The sequence below is a fragment of the Netta rufina genome, assembly GCF_964035555.1.
Source record: "Netta rufina genome assembly, chromosome: 2".
In the NCBI taxonomy this organism is placed as follows: Eukaryota; Metazoa; Chordata; class Aves; order Anseriformes; family Anatidae; genus Netta; species Netta rufina.
The window spans coordinates 137094109-137110354 of NC_140124.1; the positions used below are offsets into that span (position 1 = coordinate 137094109).

General features: G+C 39.9%; 1 protein-coding gene across 1 annotated transcript in view; it reads right to left on the reverse strand.

Annotated features, from left to right (window-relative positions):
• The window catches only part of RGS22 (regulator of G protein signaling 22), a gene marked incomplete at its 3' end in the record, with an annotated part of 62953 nt that overhangs the window by 31321 nt on the left and 15386 nt on the right, over window positions 1–16246 (reverse strand). The window contains exons 5-13 of the mRNA XM_084281690.1: window positions 15111–15196; window positions 11668–11833; window positions 11150–11318; window positions 7494–8154; window positions 6807–6968; window positions 5736–5907; window positions 3977–4113; window positions 3326–3431; window positions 1313–1438 (exon numbers count right to left, since the gene is read on the reverse strand). Coding sequence (XP_084137816.1) covers window positions 1313–1438; window positions 3326–3431; window positions 3977–4113; window positions 5736–5907; window positions 6807–6968; window positions 7494–8154; window positions 11150–11318; window positions 11668–11833; window positions 15111–15196 — 1785 coding nt within the window. The remainder of the gene's footprint in view (window positions 1–1312; window positions 1439–3325; window positions 3432–3976; window positions 4114–5735; window positions 5908–6806; window positions 6969–7493; window positions 8155–11149; window positions 11319–11667; window positions 11834–15110; window positions 15197–16246) is intronic.

Consider the following 16246-nt stretch of genomic DNA (forward strand, 5'->3'; position numbering starts at 1 on the left):
TAACCACATTTCAGTGGCATAAAGCCAGCACTTAAGAAGAAATGCTGATAACGGACGTGCAGAATTTGTGCCATGGTGAAACAGCATTTTGCAGCAATAACCAAAACAATTAAATATTGTATACTTGATATATGTTACTGTGACTATCGTTGCATTTTTGTTACATGAATTTCTGAGGCATAGTGTCTTGGAACCAGTTCATAAATTCAAACAAATGCCAAATTATCTTTTAGAAAAAGGAGTCTAAATCTTTCCCCAAATCCTCTGTTTTAATTATGGTGTTTGGATCTGAAAAATACCCTGAAACCACCATCATTGGACAATAATGAATGTGTTTCAAAAAGATAGGGACAGGAAACTTTTTTCCACAAACTTTAGCCTATGAAACCTGGCATATAAATGAAGTAGGTTCCACAGTTTTAGACAAGCCCTTAAGGAAATAATTTTCAAAGGAGTTTGGCACCTGCATATACTAGAGAATATGTGGGTTGGTGCCTATCTCCCATGAAAAATGAGTTACTTTTACTTAGATTCTATCTGTACACATTTAACATTTTTAGTTGAAGGTATTCAGCTTTGAAAATGTTGACTTTTTCCTTCTGGTAGCCAAAGGCATTTCTAGCTACTGCTGCTCGATTTTGGGTTGTGCTAGCAGTGAAACAGATGTCCATCTTGATCGCATTCAAGTCTCCCCTAAAGACTCAATGTTCCTCAAAAGCCACTAAACACTGACTCAGATCAATAAATTGTTCCAACCAATCTTCAATTTACACCCAGCAATGAATGATGACTTTACTGACTGCAGGGAAGAAACAGTGTTATGTTTCTCAGAAATCCAAAAAGCTTCATGGAAGTAGAAGAACGTTTTTAAAACATTGGAGAGTTTGGACATTGCTAACCCAACAAGCAAGAATGAGACAGATTATCATGAGTAATAGCACAGCGGATTTTCCATCTTTATAAAAAATGTTTTTGTGGGTTAAGACCTCATTTTTTCTGCCAAGTTAAAGGCCAGTTTTTAAGAACGATTAGTCTTTTTTTTTTATTCCTGATGGTACATTCAGATTTCCAATAGGTTTAAGACAGTTAGGATCTGACAGCTTGGTTAAGACCTGTCATTAGTTTGAATATACATATGAACAGTTTATTGTTGTTGAGGGATTGTAGTCTCACAAGTAATAATTCATCCAGTCATCAATCTTTCTTTCTCCAATTTTTCTTTTTTTTTTTTTTTTCAGTCTGGCTGCCCTCTATAACTTGGCATTCAGTCAATTATGGACTAAATTATCACAGGGTAGGAAAATGCTCATACCTTATTCCCTGACTTCTCACAGAAGTGTGTGAAGTAGTAGCCTGCTCTGCTCTCCAAATAAAGAGACTGCAGCATGCTTTCCATTATTGATCTCCCTAAGACAGCACTGCCAGCAGCACTTTTCCCCTGGACAAAAAAAAAATATAGTTATACAACAAGGAATAACAGTCTTTCATTATTTTTAAATGTCAGTACATTGCAATGGAGGGCCATGCAGTGTGTTCAATTAGTACCTTCATCCCAAGAAACCAGACTCCATTTTCTATTACATGTGCAATTGATCATAGCTCTCCTTACCATTTTCCTACTAAATATTCATGTTTTATGGAGTAAATCTGATGACTTAAGGTGTGTAGAGCAGCAAAATGACCATAGCATCCCACAGGTGGTTCCTTGAAATAGGAAAAGAAACTTGGCCTTAATTCTGTCATTGACTCTTTAGCACTGAATCCATGGAATTGTAGTGATACTAAACTATATCACGTAGCTGTCAAAAGCTGTCTCAGCTCAGGCTACTGTGTTTTGTACTAACAGAAGTTACCAAGTGATATTTTTGGTCAAACCTCATAGTGGTTAATCTCCATGGAATAAAATATGTCTCTTGGAGGTATGCCACCAACATCAGTAACAAAATCATGAATATTGTAAGGGAGAAAATCCATACCCTTTACAGCAGCTAGCTCCCAGGGCATTTGAGGAGGAATACATCCATTTTGCCAATGCTCACAGAGAAGCCAGAGGAAGTTACAAACTAGTACATTAGCTTCTGATGATCATGAAAGAGAAACTTTGGCTGGCCTGCCACCTCTGATGGAAAAGGTGAAAGTAGATGAGTATTGTGGCTGACCACCAGTTTCTTTCCAAGCAGTAACAAGGGATGGAAAAGGCTTCTGAATCAGAGTAGGAAGATCCCACTCCCCAGTATGAAGTTAAATTGTGGATCCCTGCATTCCCCTTTACATTGTTTTTGTGATAGCAAATTGGGGGGTCCTGACTGTAGGTTCCAGTCTAGCCTTCCAAGTGTAAACAGATAGAATTTTCCTTCCCTTGGCCAGAGAGAAACCCTGCATGATGAAGGTGCATAAAAACTAATAGTTCATGATGTAAACATTTCCTGAATGTAAGTTTCTAAATGTAAATGTCCCTAATTGCAAAGACAAGGCTTTTTTTTTTTTTTTTTTTTTTCTGTCAAAATTAACAGAGAAATAAAAAGAATGCAGTGAAGTAATAAACAAAGTATGGTTTTGGTGTGAAAAGCAAATAATCTTGTGCTCAACTGATCCAACTAATTCCATGCATGTGTAAACAGGCCCAGATTTCATAACATACTTTTTTTTAGGTATGAAGCCATGGGTATTGGTACCTCTGTGAAAGAGCAATCTGCTTTGTGAACAATCCACAACCATTAAAGTTTTAGATATGTTTTAAATTGCTAAATCTGGACATCTCAAATTGCTTGATTTGCCAGCATTTTAGAAGTTATTAAGAGAAGGCTCTTCTGTTCGGCCTGTCCCTCCTGAGGCTTGCTGGACTGAGGGCTTGCTTAGGAGGCAATAATTCAACAAACAAAAGAACAAAGAATGCAAGCAATAAAGATGACTTTTACAACTGAAATATTTTCCCCTTATGAATTTTACTATTTTAATGACTTCCTATGCCAGATTCAGTTCTCAGTTACACTTTAAGTCTGATATACTTTCCTAGGTAATGATTCCACTGAAGCATTTATCCAGTGAGTTTTCCATAATAGCCTACTGAACACATGGTCACCATGGAGAAGATCAACACTTTCTAGTGAAAATAAACCTCTGTATGTGCCATGATTTCCTATCAAATAGGTGACAGATACCACACACAAAATGCTGACATTCTAATTATACCTCTGCATAAGGCATTGACATTCACATAATCAAACCCATTTCCCCCATCATTGCCTACTTCCCCTTTAATACTACAGAATAAAATATTTTAACCCATGATGCAAGACAACTAAAATTTTCAGGTACTACTTACTGGGAGCAACTCAGCATAGGTGTACTTTCTACGAGCCTGGTATTTCACTTCTGTAGAGCCATCCAAAGTTGTACAAGGTATCATGTCCTTGCTCACTGACTTTGGCCTAAGTCCACCAAAAAAAAAGAAAAAAAATCTATTTAAGAATAAAACTAAAACTGTCAATGAAATAAACAACTAAGAAAGGACATCAGAAGGGTAGAAAACATAGCAAGCAGTAGGGAAAAAGTAAATGGAGTTCAAACTTACAGTGAATGTAAAAAAGGTGAAGAAATACTTTTTTCATGTGACCCCATGAAAATAACTGACACAACATATCCTTAAGGCCAAATGCTTGAGGTGAGTTTAGAGAATGTAAATGTATGTAGAGAATATTAATGGTTACATGAAAGAGTAAAAAGTTTGTATTTGGAGAAATAACCCCTTTTGTGTTGTGGCACAAACAAATGAATAACTAATCAGACAGGAAGAAATTCTCCATGCAAGCAATCTATACCATAAATGTGCTTCACTAAGCAGAATACTGTATTAAAGATAAGTATTCATGAAAACAGTAGGATCTAAAAGCCTTTCATAAATGTTTGAGGTGTATTGGAAAGATGTACTTTTGTGTATTTTTTGAAGTACTTTTTGAAGTCCTTTTGTGCTTACCACTTTCTAATGCTAGAAGAGTAATCCCTTTGGGGGCTCTGACGTGAAGACAAAATAGGTGATAACCTTGATGAACTCTTCAAAGAGAAATCTGGTGTGGCTAGTTTCAAAAACGTTGGTGTGCTGGTTCTACTTCTCTAAAAGACAGCAGAAAAATAGGGCAATTAGGTTATTTTTCCACCTTTGCATTTTCTTAACGTGTTCTCATTAACTACTCAAAAGCATTAAAAAGGTTTTCAGGACCATTGTTCCTTATCAATCACAATATGTAAAGCTGATAATCGCAAAAAACTTCTCTGAATATCTTCCAAGATTTTTCAGGACACTTTAATAACTATGATAACTTAGAAATTGCATTTTTAACAGGTAGAAGTATGTTACATACACTTTGCATAGAACTATAGAGGATGTCAGGTGAAAAGCGTGCTTTGTGAATCTCAAGGACACCTTGAGTAGCTCTCTGTAAACCAGGGCTGTAAGAGAGGTACAATTGTTCAGACTAAGTGAGAAAGGGTGCATTCTGCCACACCTTCACTAACTTCTGAACAAAATCACGCTATGACTTTTTGGAGATGCCAGTTGTAGTCAGAGTGCTCTCAGAAATCCAGCCTGAGTTACTGCTTCTTCTAAGCTGTTGCAAGCCCAATAGATATAGAAGATTCAGAAGTCCAGATTTCTCACAGCAAAAACAGCAGCAAGAAATCAGCTGATTCTGTAAGAGTCACAGGTGCCAGGTCATAGTTTTCTTCATGCACTGAACCCAACAGGGGCTGGAAAACCTGCAGAGTTAGGATCCTGTCTCCATGACCTACAGCTAGTCCTGGGTCATTAGCACACCTCGTGAAGCCAGAGCTGGTCTCTGTAAGAAGCAGCTGCTTCTGGCCCATTCCTGCTGTGCTCAATGGGAATCTCATCCTGAACTCAGCTGCTTCTGAACAGGAAATCTCTCCCACTGTTTTTCCTCCATTATCCCTACGAATTAGCTTTTTGAAAACATGCATTATAATTGTAGTCTAAAACTATCCACTTCAAAGTAACAGAGACGTGTGTGAACAGATCTGTGGCATAGACCATCCAGTTCTTGATACTGGAATCACACTCTAGAGTCATATTCTCCAACTGCCTCCTGTCCAGAGTCTTAACACATCATTGCTGAAGACCTGCTGCTTACACTGCAATCACCTCTCAAAATGAGGCTTTCAGGGAAGAGGAGAGTCAAAACTGAACTGGCCGTCTGCAAGCTATATGCTGTGAAAAAGACAGGTCACTGTCCTGTGGTTCATGGCCCTCTGTAGAAAACAAAAATCATGTGTTGCTAGATTATTGAAGTACTGTGGTGTTAGAAGCTGAGCAAAACTCTGCCCTTTTTATAAACATGAAAGTAGATTCAGGGTAACTGCAGTGAAGTTGTAGGAATTACTCAGGATTAAGATAAGGCTGGCTGAGGGGCAGAATCTATGCTGCTAGAACTTTAGTATTTTAATTCTGAGAATGAAAATAAAATATGTATTCAAAAGACTTACAAAATAGCCAGGATATAACTGAGAAGAAAGTTTGGCTCAATTTACAGTGACCTGTTGCATAAAATGCAGTGAAATGATACTTTATTTTGCTATATAACCATCTGGAAGAGACAAGCTTGCTAAATCTCAACTTCCTAACAAGCAAGTATGATATGCTTGTTACGTTGAACTCAAGGAGTTTTATTGTTATTTTTGATGGGACAAGGCTTTGGTCTCAATGTCATGATGCTACCTACCTGAGGAAGCATTTGGGGCATGCAAGTTTTAGGTGTCAATGGCAGCAATGATACCATTTGTGGGAAAGGATCAATGTCTACCCTCGGTCTCTCCTGGCACGTGTGCCAGAACTTCAGTTGTGCACTGGCAGTATCTATTGCTGTTGAGTGAGTGACACAGAATCTGGGACCCCTAAAGAAAAAGAAAAGGAAACAAAAACAAAAACAAACAAACAAAAACTAATAAGTAGAATTTTTCCAAAGCATGAAATACTAGGCTATTTGGCTTTTTTAGTTTTTTATTTTTTAAGTTATGTTTATACATTGCACTCTAACAAATTTAAAAACAATCTACACATAAATTAACTTAGGTTCCAAATACTGCACCATTACACAGTTGCCTTTGTATGAGTCTGTAGTGGGATATGCCACATTCATCCCACAGCAAAGAATAGGAAAGAATTTTAGGTCACAAGACATAGACCACAGCTCTCATGAGGCTTCACAGCAAAGTACACAACTGCAGGTATTTGTTTCTGCCTGCAATTTGTTGATACCCCTTGGGGAGGAGAGAAGACCTTCAAAAATCTAGCTAATGTTTTGGAAACAGGCTAGAATTTGTATCCTTGCTTAAGCTGTCAATATGTAAAGGCATTTTGTATAACAGACATTGAACAGTAAAGTCTCAAGGTCAAATTCCACGTAGATGTATACACAGAGCATCCTCAGAAACTTGAGAAGGGCAGTATGGGGAATAGGTTAGGACAGAATTAACCTTCTACGCCTGCAGGGATTTCTCTACCCTGCAGCCAAAGTTTATTAGAATGGTATCCAAGGTAGCTATACACAAGGTAGCTCAGATGCTCTGGCAGTAAAATAACAAAGGTTCAGTAAGGCAGATCTACCTGTCTTCTCAACAGATTGCAGTGTAGTTTAGTCTCAACTGAAAACTTAGAGGCAACATCTGCTAGTATTTATGTGACATTACTTCCCATAATTGCAATGGGATAAGTGAGAAGAAATAAACCTAGTAGGCTTATCAAAGAAAAGGGAAATTTGTTAAAAGTAGAATCTTTGTTCATTTTTTCATACCAGTAAAGAAGAAGAGGTTTCACTACTTCAGGCTGAATCCGCTTTAAATGCTTTATATTCCACTGATCTCCACGTAGCAGATCAAGTCTGAATAACACTTCAGAAGTGAGGAAATAGTCTCCACTGCTCAGCAGATAGAATTTTTTCATCCTATCAAGTTGCCTTGAGTCAAACAAAAATAGTCACATAAGCATGTATCATATGCTATACAGAACTAAGTACAGTACATTCTGCTGGTTAACCTGCTGTCATGCAATGTATCTAATTGCAAGTGGCAGAAGCCAAAACAATTTTTCCACAAATTAAAGACAGGTTGTATATAAGAAAAAATGTACAGTGCCTTAGGATAGACAACCTGAATCTAGTAGAGCCTTTCACTAAAGCAGTTTGTCATACAGAATGCCCCACTTGTGATTTTAAGTTCTTTTGTTCTTTTTGCCTCTCTATCGCTTTCTGTTTTCCAAATTTATTTCTAACAAAGCCTTAATGCCACAGTGATTCTGAGCACATGTAAGTTTTGCTTTATGAGCTTCAGCAGACTCATTTCTGACCTACCTGTCAGTATACTCATGATTAATTGTGTCCGTTCTATTCAAACATTATTTATTCTGAAATCCCAAAACCTCCATTGATCTGTGTTACAAATATAAAAAATAATAGGAATAAATGATAAATAATGGAGAATACCTTTGTTGCCTTGTAGTGTCCTTAAGAACCTTTAGTCTCTCAATATCCATCCAGAGACACCAATACCTTTCCCCAAGTGTTCCTTTAATGAATTTCTTGAATCTTTCAAACTCATTTCTGTTGCCGGCATCATACGTTTTGTGGCTAATACACCAAGCAGCCCTACTGTCAGCCCCATCACTTTCAGAACTTGATCTTAAGCTCACTTCTTCAGTATCCTGTTCTCTTATATCTCTTGTGGAGTCTAAGACTGTAAATGGAGAAGCACTTTGGGAAAAGAGCGGCTCTGCTGTACTACAGGCAACTTCATTATCCGCTAACTCGCGTACAAACACTTCAGGCTGTTTATGGAAATCCATGTCACTCTCAATCTCAGCAGATGGCTGGTGGCTCAGTTCTGAAATTGATTCCTCCATTGCTATGGTTTCTTCTGGTGTCCGAAGAGTTGCATTCTCCTGTCCACTTTCTTCTTTTGATGCACTTTCCAGTTTCTGGTCTACATAAATTAGCTGAGTGTGAGAAGGAGTTTCAGCAATGGCCACAGAAGAATGGTCCTCAGCCTCTCTGGATTTCTCCCTAATATCATCAGCTTTTGCTGATGCAGTCCTTGAAGGGGAAAGGAAACTCCGTTGGTGATATTCCTTAGACAGGGAACCTGCTTCTGCATTAAATCAGAAAAGATCATTGAACACGCTGTTGGTTCAGGACTGCTCTCTTGCACATCAACATTTCCAATGCAACTTACTCATACTGTGCTGCAGCAGCAGAACAACGAGACCGTGTTGCACTGCAGCACAGGTATCAGTGGAGGTGCTTCTGCTCTTGCTATCTGGCTAGAAACTCAGCTCCATGACTCAGAAACACATTCCCTATTGCATTCCAGAAGAACAGCAGAGTTCAGGAATAACTCCCTCTGGAGTAAACTGTCCTGTTTACTCAGCTGAATATCACAGATCCTCAGCATTTGTTAAACCACCCTGCAGCAGGGCCTGATTTCTTCCCTGAGCATTTGCTCATGGTTTGATCAAAATCACAATTCATAGCAGGATTGTTTTCTCTTTAGGCATAAGGAAGCTAGTAAGTGATAACTCTTTGTATACTTACGTTGATTATTGCAAAGTGTCTAAAACATCGAATGGACCTTTGTTCAGCTGTCTAAAGTCTTGGCATACACAGGAGAACAACAAAGCCCTTGATTATGTCAAGGACTCTGGAAACATTTAACAACCCTGCAGTCCGGTCTGCCACCCAGAAATCACAGAATCACAGAATTGTCTAGGTTGGAAGAGACCTCAAGATCATCGAATCCAACCTCTGACCTAACACTAACAAGTCCTCCACTAAACCATATCGCTAAAATCCTTTCTGGTTAGAGATGTTTTAAAACTAATAAGTCCATAACAGTGACCAGACATGTTTGTTTGGTTGTTGGTTGGTTGTGGGTTTTTTTGTGGTTTTTGTTTTGTTTTGTTTTTGTTTGTTTTGTGTTTTTTGTTGTTGTTGTTGCTGTTTTGTTGTTTTTGTTTGTTTGTTTTTTGTCTACACTACCCCACTCCTCTTTGTGCCCATGCTATAAGGCATGCCCTGCCATCCTGGTCTGCTGAGAAAGAAACTTGATGCTTTATCTTACTCAAGAACCTTTTCTACTTCTAACAGACTTTCAACAAAACACGTACTTCTGGAACATGTTAGTGGAGATGATTTGAATATACATAATGTTTACCTAGGTTAATGCTGTTACCATTGCACAGGTCAGCCCTGTAAAATTGAGCAGAATAACTGCAGATATTTTGACCATCAACAGAATCTAAGTGAAAGGAAAAAAAAAAAGTAATATTTCAACTGTGGCTTTAGAATATCTTCATATCAATCCAGTAGTTAAAGTAACTAGATAAGCTTAATCTTCTGTATTTTCCTAAATATAAGACTTAGGCAATTGCATTCTATTGTGTCAGTAAGGTAAACACCTGGGTACATTCAATCACATTGTCAAAGAGATGGATGCTATGAACTCTGAGCACATGCACTACATCAGACTGTGACAGAAAAGGGCTAAAGCCCTCTGAGCCACTAACTTCACACGTGCAATGTTATCAGCCAATGTAACTCTCCAGTAGGCTAGTCAATAAATGGCAATGGCAGTTAGACATTCCTTGTGTCAACCTACAAAGAAGCCAAGTGCAGACCACTGCACTAAACTATTTCTAATACTGTCTTTGACAAAGTATAACTTCTCAACACAGTTCTATGAATCTGAAACAGGAAGAATGATTTCATGAGACCTAGAAGGATCAGGGAGAGAGGCACACAGCTTTTGAGTAATCAAAAGCCAAGTGGTAATTTTTTTTGCTCAAGACATCTGTTCATCACCCTGATCCAACTGAAGCAGAGAGCAAAGAATTCAAACTGTATTGTCAAAGCAAATACCTTCAACTATTGCTCTCTTTTTAATTGTAGGCTGGTTCTGAGAAGCTTAGCTGATGCCCTTTATTGCTTTTAGTTCTTGATCCCTACAACAGATGAATATTGTGCCTAAAAATAGTTTTCTGACTGGAAAATGAATGCTAGCTTTCCCGTGAAAGAAGAATAAAGAATAAAAACTTACTGCTGTAAGTACATGTAAAATCAATGTCTATGTTATAAAACACTGCTTTCAGCGAGAAAATATATCCATTGAGGCAAAATGCTCAGAGGACAGAGAGGTTTTCTATAGTTCTATGCCCAGTCCACTGCAATACAGAGCCATGCTACATAATGGCACTCTGCAAGAATGGTGCACTTGTGACCTTTCTGCTCAAAGCACTGCAAAAATTACTGGTAGAGTCATGAGCTGCAAACAAGTGCAACTTGAATAACTTCATCAATAATCCATGAATCAGCAATATGTTTCCTGAGAAAACCCACATGGGTTTGGGAAAGAAGACAGATTTCTGGAATTACCACGTCTTCCAATTTTCCATTCAGCCTTTCTACTCCAAGGTCCCAGCAGTACAAGTCTCAAGGCATGGCTGTTTTTTCTCTGAGAATGGGAAGAGAGAGAACTCCTAGCAACATTGTTCATCTTGCTAGTGCAGAACAGAAGCAAAGCTATGCAATCATGTATGTTAACATGTGTGTCTGTGTGTTTTCTCCCAGTACCTTTGAACCTGCTGAACAATTTCAGTTAAGTTTGACTGACAGACAAGAATGTCACAAACAATTACATTCTCTAAGATTCATAAAAACTGGCAGCCAGAAGGCCTGTAAGTGTCAAACATAAATACCCTGGGATGGCTGCAGTGCAAATCATATATTATCAAATACCCAAAGGATCTAGACAATAAAGTCTTTCAAATCATCTCAAATGAAAACCAACCAACCAACTAAACAAGCAAACAAAAAAACTCAGTTGAAACTTAAAGACATATGTGAGACACAAATATGTAAGGAAAGTGGCTTCTACTATCACAAAATTACTTGACTATTAGGTCAAATTTACATTTAATGTTGTGACTAGGGAAAGAAACAAACCCATTTTTTCCCCCATCTGAAGCCTGAGATACCATGTGATCCTTTTAGAAAGTAGTAAGTGGAGTTAGTAGCAATTCCTTAGAATGCCTTCTATTTTGACTAAGTCAGACAGTTATATATACAATATCTGGGTCTCTGTTACTTACCTAGGCCAGTTTTGTCACTTAATGAATCATCTCTTTCATGCATCTCAGGCAAATGCTGAATATCTTGAATTTGACTAGAAGCTACAGGACGCGTAAATGAATCTGTAGTTTTTGTGCAATCACTTTCCTGTGCTAACGTAAACCAATCCTTCGTCTGAGAAACTGTAGCCTATGAAAAGATATGTCATAGAATAATTCAGCATTATTTATTGCAGTGTTTCTGACAGAGGGCTTACTGTCTGCAGTCATTTTGTGCAGTCTGTTTGTATACATTTCTACTCCGATACTTCCCAGTGAAAAGAGCTGTATGACAGTAGCTGAGCATACTCATAATACAGCAGCAGTTCTGTTTAAGTTGTGTTATGACCCACCAAACTTCTTCTTTAGCACAAAGAGCTTTAAAAAGATGGAATATTCAGAGACTCAGTTATTCAATTAAGTTGGGACCTCAATTACAATAATTTAACCCAATGCATTCAATCTAGCTCAATGTTACACCCACTAAACGTTCATTTTACCTGGCCAAGTGATACATAGAACTTCTTCATAGTGAATGAAGTCTCATCCTCTTCAGGAGAGGGAGGACTAGGAACTTCCTTCCTTATCCAGGGATAATAGTTACTGTCTATAATGAAATTAATGCCAGTCTGGCTCCATTCTACTTGTGATATCAATGTAGCTAGCCTGGAATTAAATGTTCAGACAAGAAAATGGTTAATCTTAGCTTTTAGTCAGAGAAACAATTGATTTTTCCCTAGAATAGGCAATGAAAAACATGATCACTCTGAAAATAAATTGCCACAAGGAACTTCATGTTCTACTTTATTATTTCACCGCTCGCCTGCTGTCACATATGTAAACACCAGTACTGCCATTCCATAGTCCACCAGCTTTACAGATGGTGGCCTGCTTTACATTATAAATCTTTACCAGCAAAATTGATTTCTGTCAGGATGATCTTGCATATATCCATACAGCTCCAAACCCTGCCAAGAAATACTTGAACATATTGTTTGCTAAAATGGAACTATTTCCCCAGATTGCAGAAGCCCTGTATCAGTACCAGACATTACATTTCCTGTCCCTGACACAAGCAATCTGTGAGCAGCAATGCCACAGCAGTACTCATACTAATTGAGCTTTCAGATGATAACAAGACAGCAGGTGCTACCATGTTCAGTTGGCTGCTCAATGTAGACATAATACACTCCAGTGCTACCTTGTGATATTGTGAACATTGCAATGTCCAGAAAAAGGCAGTATTAGAACCACATGACCAGGAGGATCTTGAGGATGCTTTGGTCTCAAGAACTGTGGCAGAGCTTACTCAGTTAAGTCAGATAGTAGTATAAAACCAAGGTGAATGTGAAGGGAAGAAGCCTATGCCTTAGCATATGACCATGAACTGAATGCCCATTTTTGTTTGTCCCCACTACTTGGAGGCAAAAGGATTTCATTCTAGGATTGGGGTACCTTGTGGTGGTTTCACATTGAAGGGCAAATAAGTTCCACAATGCTGCTCTCTCATTCCCCTTCCTCAAAAGAGCAGGAGGAGAAAATATGATGAAGAAAGGTGCATGGGTTGGGATAATGACAGGGAGATCACTCACCACCTACCACCATAGGCAAAACAGACTCAGTATATGGAGATTAATATAATTTATTACATATTGATAACAGGATAGAGTGGTGAGAACTAAAAGCAAACCAAAATCACCTTCTCCCCCAACTACCTTCTTCTACCTCCTCCCCCAAGAGGCGCAGGAGAATGGGGAATGGGTGCTGTGGTCAGTCCCTAATGCTTCGTCTCCACCACTCCTTCATGGTTCCTCTCTGCCCCTGCTCCCTGTGGGGTCCCTCCCACGGGATGCCGTCCTTCCCAAACTGAGCCTGCAGGGGCTGCCCACAGGCGGCAGCTCTTCAGGAACTGCTCCCACACGGCTCCGTCCCATGGGGTCCATCCATCCCCCAGGAGCAAACTGCTCCAGCACGGGTCCCCCATGGGTGGGCGGCAGCTCCCCCCAGACCCCCTGCTCCTGTGTGGGCTCCTCTCCACAGGCTGCAGCGTGGAGATCTGCTCCATGTGGGACCCATGGGCTGTAGAGGAACTTCTGCTGCAACTGAGTACCTGCTGCCCTCCTTCTTCACTGACCTTGGTGTCTAAAGGGTTGACTCACTCCTCTCTCCCAGCTGTTGTGGCACAGCAGTTTTTTTTCTTTCTTAAATCTGCTCTCACAGAAGTGCAAGCAGCAGGACCCACTGGCTCAGCTCTAGACAGCGGCAGGTCCTTTATGGAGCTGGCTGGAACTGGCTCTGATCTGACATGGGGTGGCCTCTGGGCTCTTCTCACATAGGCCACCCCTGCAGCCCCCTCACTACCAAAACCTTGCCACATAAACCTAATACACACTTTCATCTTATCTTCATCTTTAAACACAAGCTTCCAATTTAACACCTCAGCTTATCTTGCTCCTGATTCAGGAATGTAATTTAAAGCACTGATATCTACAGAAATTAGGCACATGTATGTACAGACTGGGGGACTAGAGGATGGAGAGGTCTAGAGATGTAGACACATGAGGAGCAGCTGATGTCCCTCGATGTGCTCAGCCCCGAGCAGAGCAGGCTGAGGGGAGGCCTCATGGCAGCCTGCAGCTCCCTCACGAGGGGAGCAGAGGGGCAGGCGCTGAGCTCTGCTCTCTGGGGACAGCGACAGGACCCGAGGGAACGGCATGGAGCTGGGACAGGGGAGGGTCAGGCTGGGGGTTAGGGAAAGGGTCTGCACCCAGAGGGGGGTCAGGCACTGGGACAGGCTCCCCAGGGCAGTGTGCATGGCACTGAGCCTGGTGGAGTTCAAGAACATTTGGACAATGCTGTGAGACATATGGTTTGGTTTTTGGGTAGTCCTGTGTGGAATCAGGAGATGGACTCGATGATCTGTGTGGGTTCCTTCCAACTCAGGATATTCTATGATTCCAAGATAGTTTTATGTAATGCTCTTATGTAACTGTTTCATAAATAGATAGATAGATAGATAGATAGATAGATAGATAGATAGATAAAAACACCTTTGGTATAGCAGAAGATCAAACTTCTAGTGTTTCACAACACCCAGATACCTGTATCATAAAGCAGGCTTCTACTAAAGGTAAAATGGAACACTCTTTGATGGTTTTCTTATTCTTTGCGGTTTTCCTCATGAAACATTCCCAAGTGCAGTCTTCAGGATATTGAAAGTTAAAAATAATTTTGAATCTTTTCATGTAGAAGTCAGCACCCCAGTAACTATTCTGTCATAACAATTAACAAACGTGTTTTGTGAACCATACTGCCAGGCTGCTTCTCCTTTTTAGGAACCCTACGCACTACAATTATCAATTATCAACACAATACAATTATCAATGACCTTAAGGGCTGTAGAGACAGGTCCTTCCAAAACACAGACCAAACCTCTTGAATATTAGAAAAGAGGCTGAAAGGACATCTGGAAATATACAGCAAGTGTATAACTGGAAATCATCCAAACTTCACCATGGCATCCCACAGAGAACCTTGCAAAAGGAAATCTGAAGTGGGCCCGAAGATACAAAACAGATAATTAAGATAAAAAGGACTGTCTGTCTTTTTTGAATAGATTTTATGGATTCATCTCTTTTACCCATATGGCTTATATATTAATTAGAGAAAAATGTATTGCTACCATTATATCTCTGTGAAAGAGAGATCCAGGAATCTGCAAATACTCCTCCTACTCTCTCTGTAGTGTTGTAATATAGTATGTAATTGTAGTCAAAGATAATTACAGAAAAATAAATGAAAAAATCACTGATTTTAACTTATCCAGGTTGCTAAAAAGCTAAAAGACGAGATGTGAGAGAAAATATATTGAGTACTGTCATGATTAGTTAAAGATAAAAGAAAAACGTAGATATAAAACTAAGAGCATAAAAGACTGCAATACCTGTATTCAAAGTAGCAATCACTTTCTAGAAAAGCTGGAAGTCTTTCCTTCTTAATCCACTGCACTGCTTGTTCTCGATCAAGGCGCTATTAAAAAAGAAATGCCAAATATTTGCAGTATTCTTGACTTTATTATTTTGCTTGCCATATAATGGATTCTCTCCATCCCCCTTCTAAAGAAGCATTGTCTTAAAAAACTAGTATACAATGAACATCACCTTTGTTATCCAGTTTAGTCTTAATTGTACCAGGAAAATTGAATTTCTTTGCTATTAACAGGTAATAAGATCTAAATATGATTTTGCCTATGAGAGTACAACTTTTTTTTTTTTAACAAATCATGGCTGTTTTTTCTTCAAAAATAATGTCTACCTAGACTTCAGCAAGGCCTTTGACATGGTCTCCCCCAATATTCTCCCGGAGAAGCTGGCAGCCCATGGCTTGGACAGGTACACACTTTGCAGGGTTAAAAACTGGGTGGACAGCCAGGCCCAGAGAGTAGTGGTGAAAGGAGTGAAATCCAGCTGGTGACTGGTTACGAGTGGTGTTCCCCAGGGGTCAGTGTTGGGGGCCATCCTCTTTAATAGCTTTACTGATGATTTGGATGAGGGAATTGAGTGCACCCTCAGTAAGTCTGCAGACAACACCAAGTTGGGGGGAAGCGTCAATCTGCCAGAGGGTAGGAAGGCCCTGCAGAGGGACCTGGACAGGGTGGATCGATGGGCAGAGGCCAGTGGGATGAGGTTCGACATGGCTAAGTGCTGGGTCCTGCACTTTGGCCCCAACGACCCCATGCAGTGCTACAGAGCTAAGGGAAAATGGCTCAAAAGCTGTGCAGAGGAAAAGGATCTGGGGGTGCTGATTGATGCTCTCCTGAACACGAGCCAGCAGTGTGCCCAGGGGGCAAAGAAGGCCAGCGGCACCCTGGCTTGTATCAGGAATAGTGTGGCCAGCAGGACCAGGGGGAGGTGATCATCCCCTTGTACTCTGCTCTGGTGAGGCTGCACCTCAAGTACTTTGTTCAGTTCTGGGTTCCTCAGTATGAGAAGGACGTTGAGGCCCTGGAATGTATGCATGAGTCATGCTTTTACCGCACAATTCCAATACAAATTAAATGCTCATAAATTTTCTGCAGTA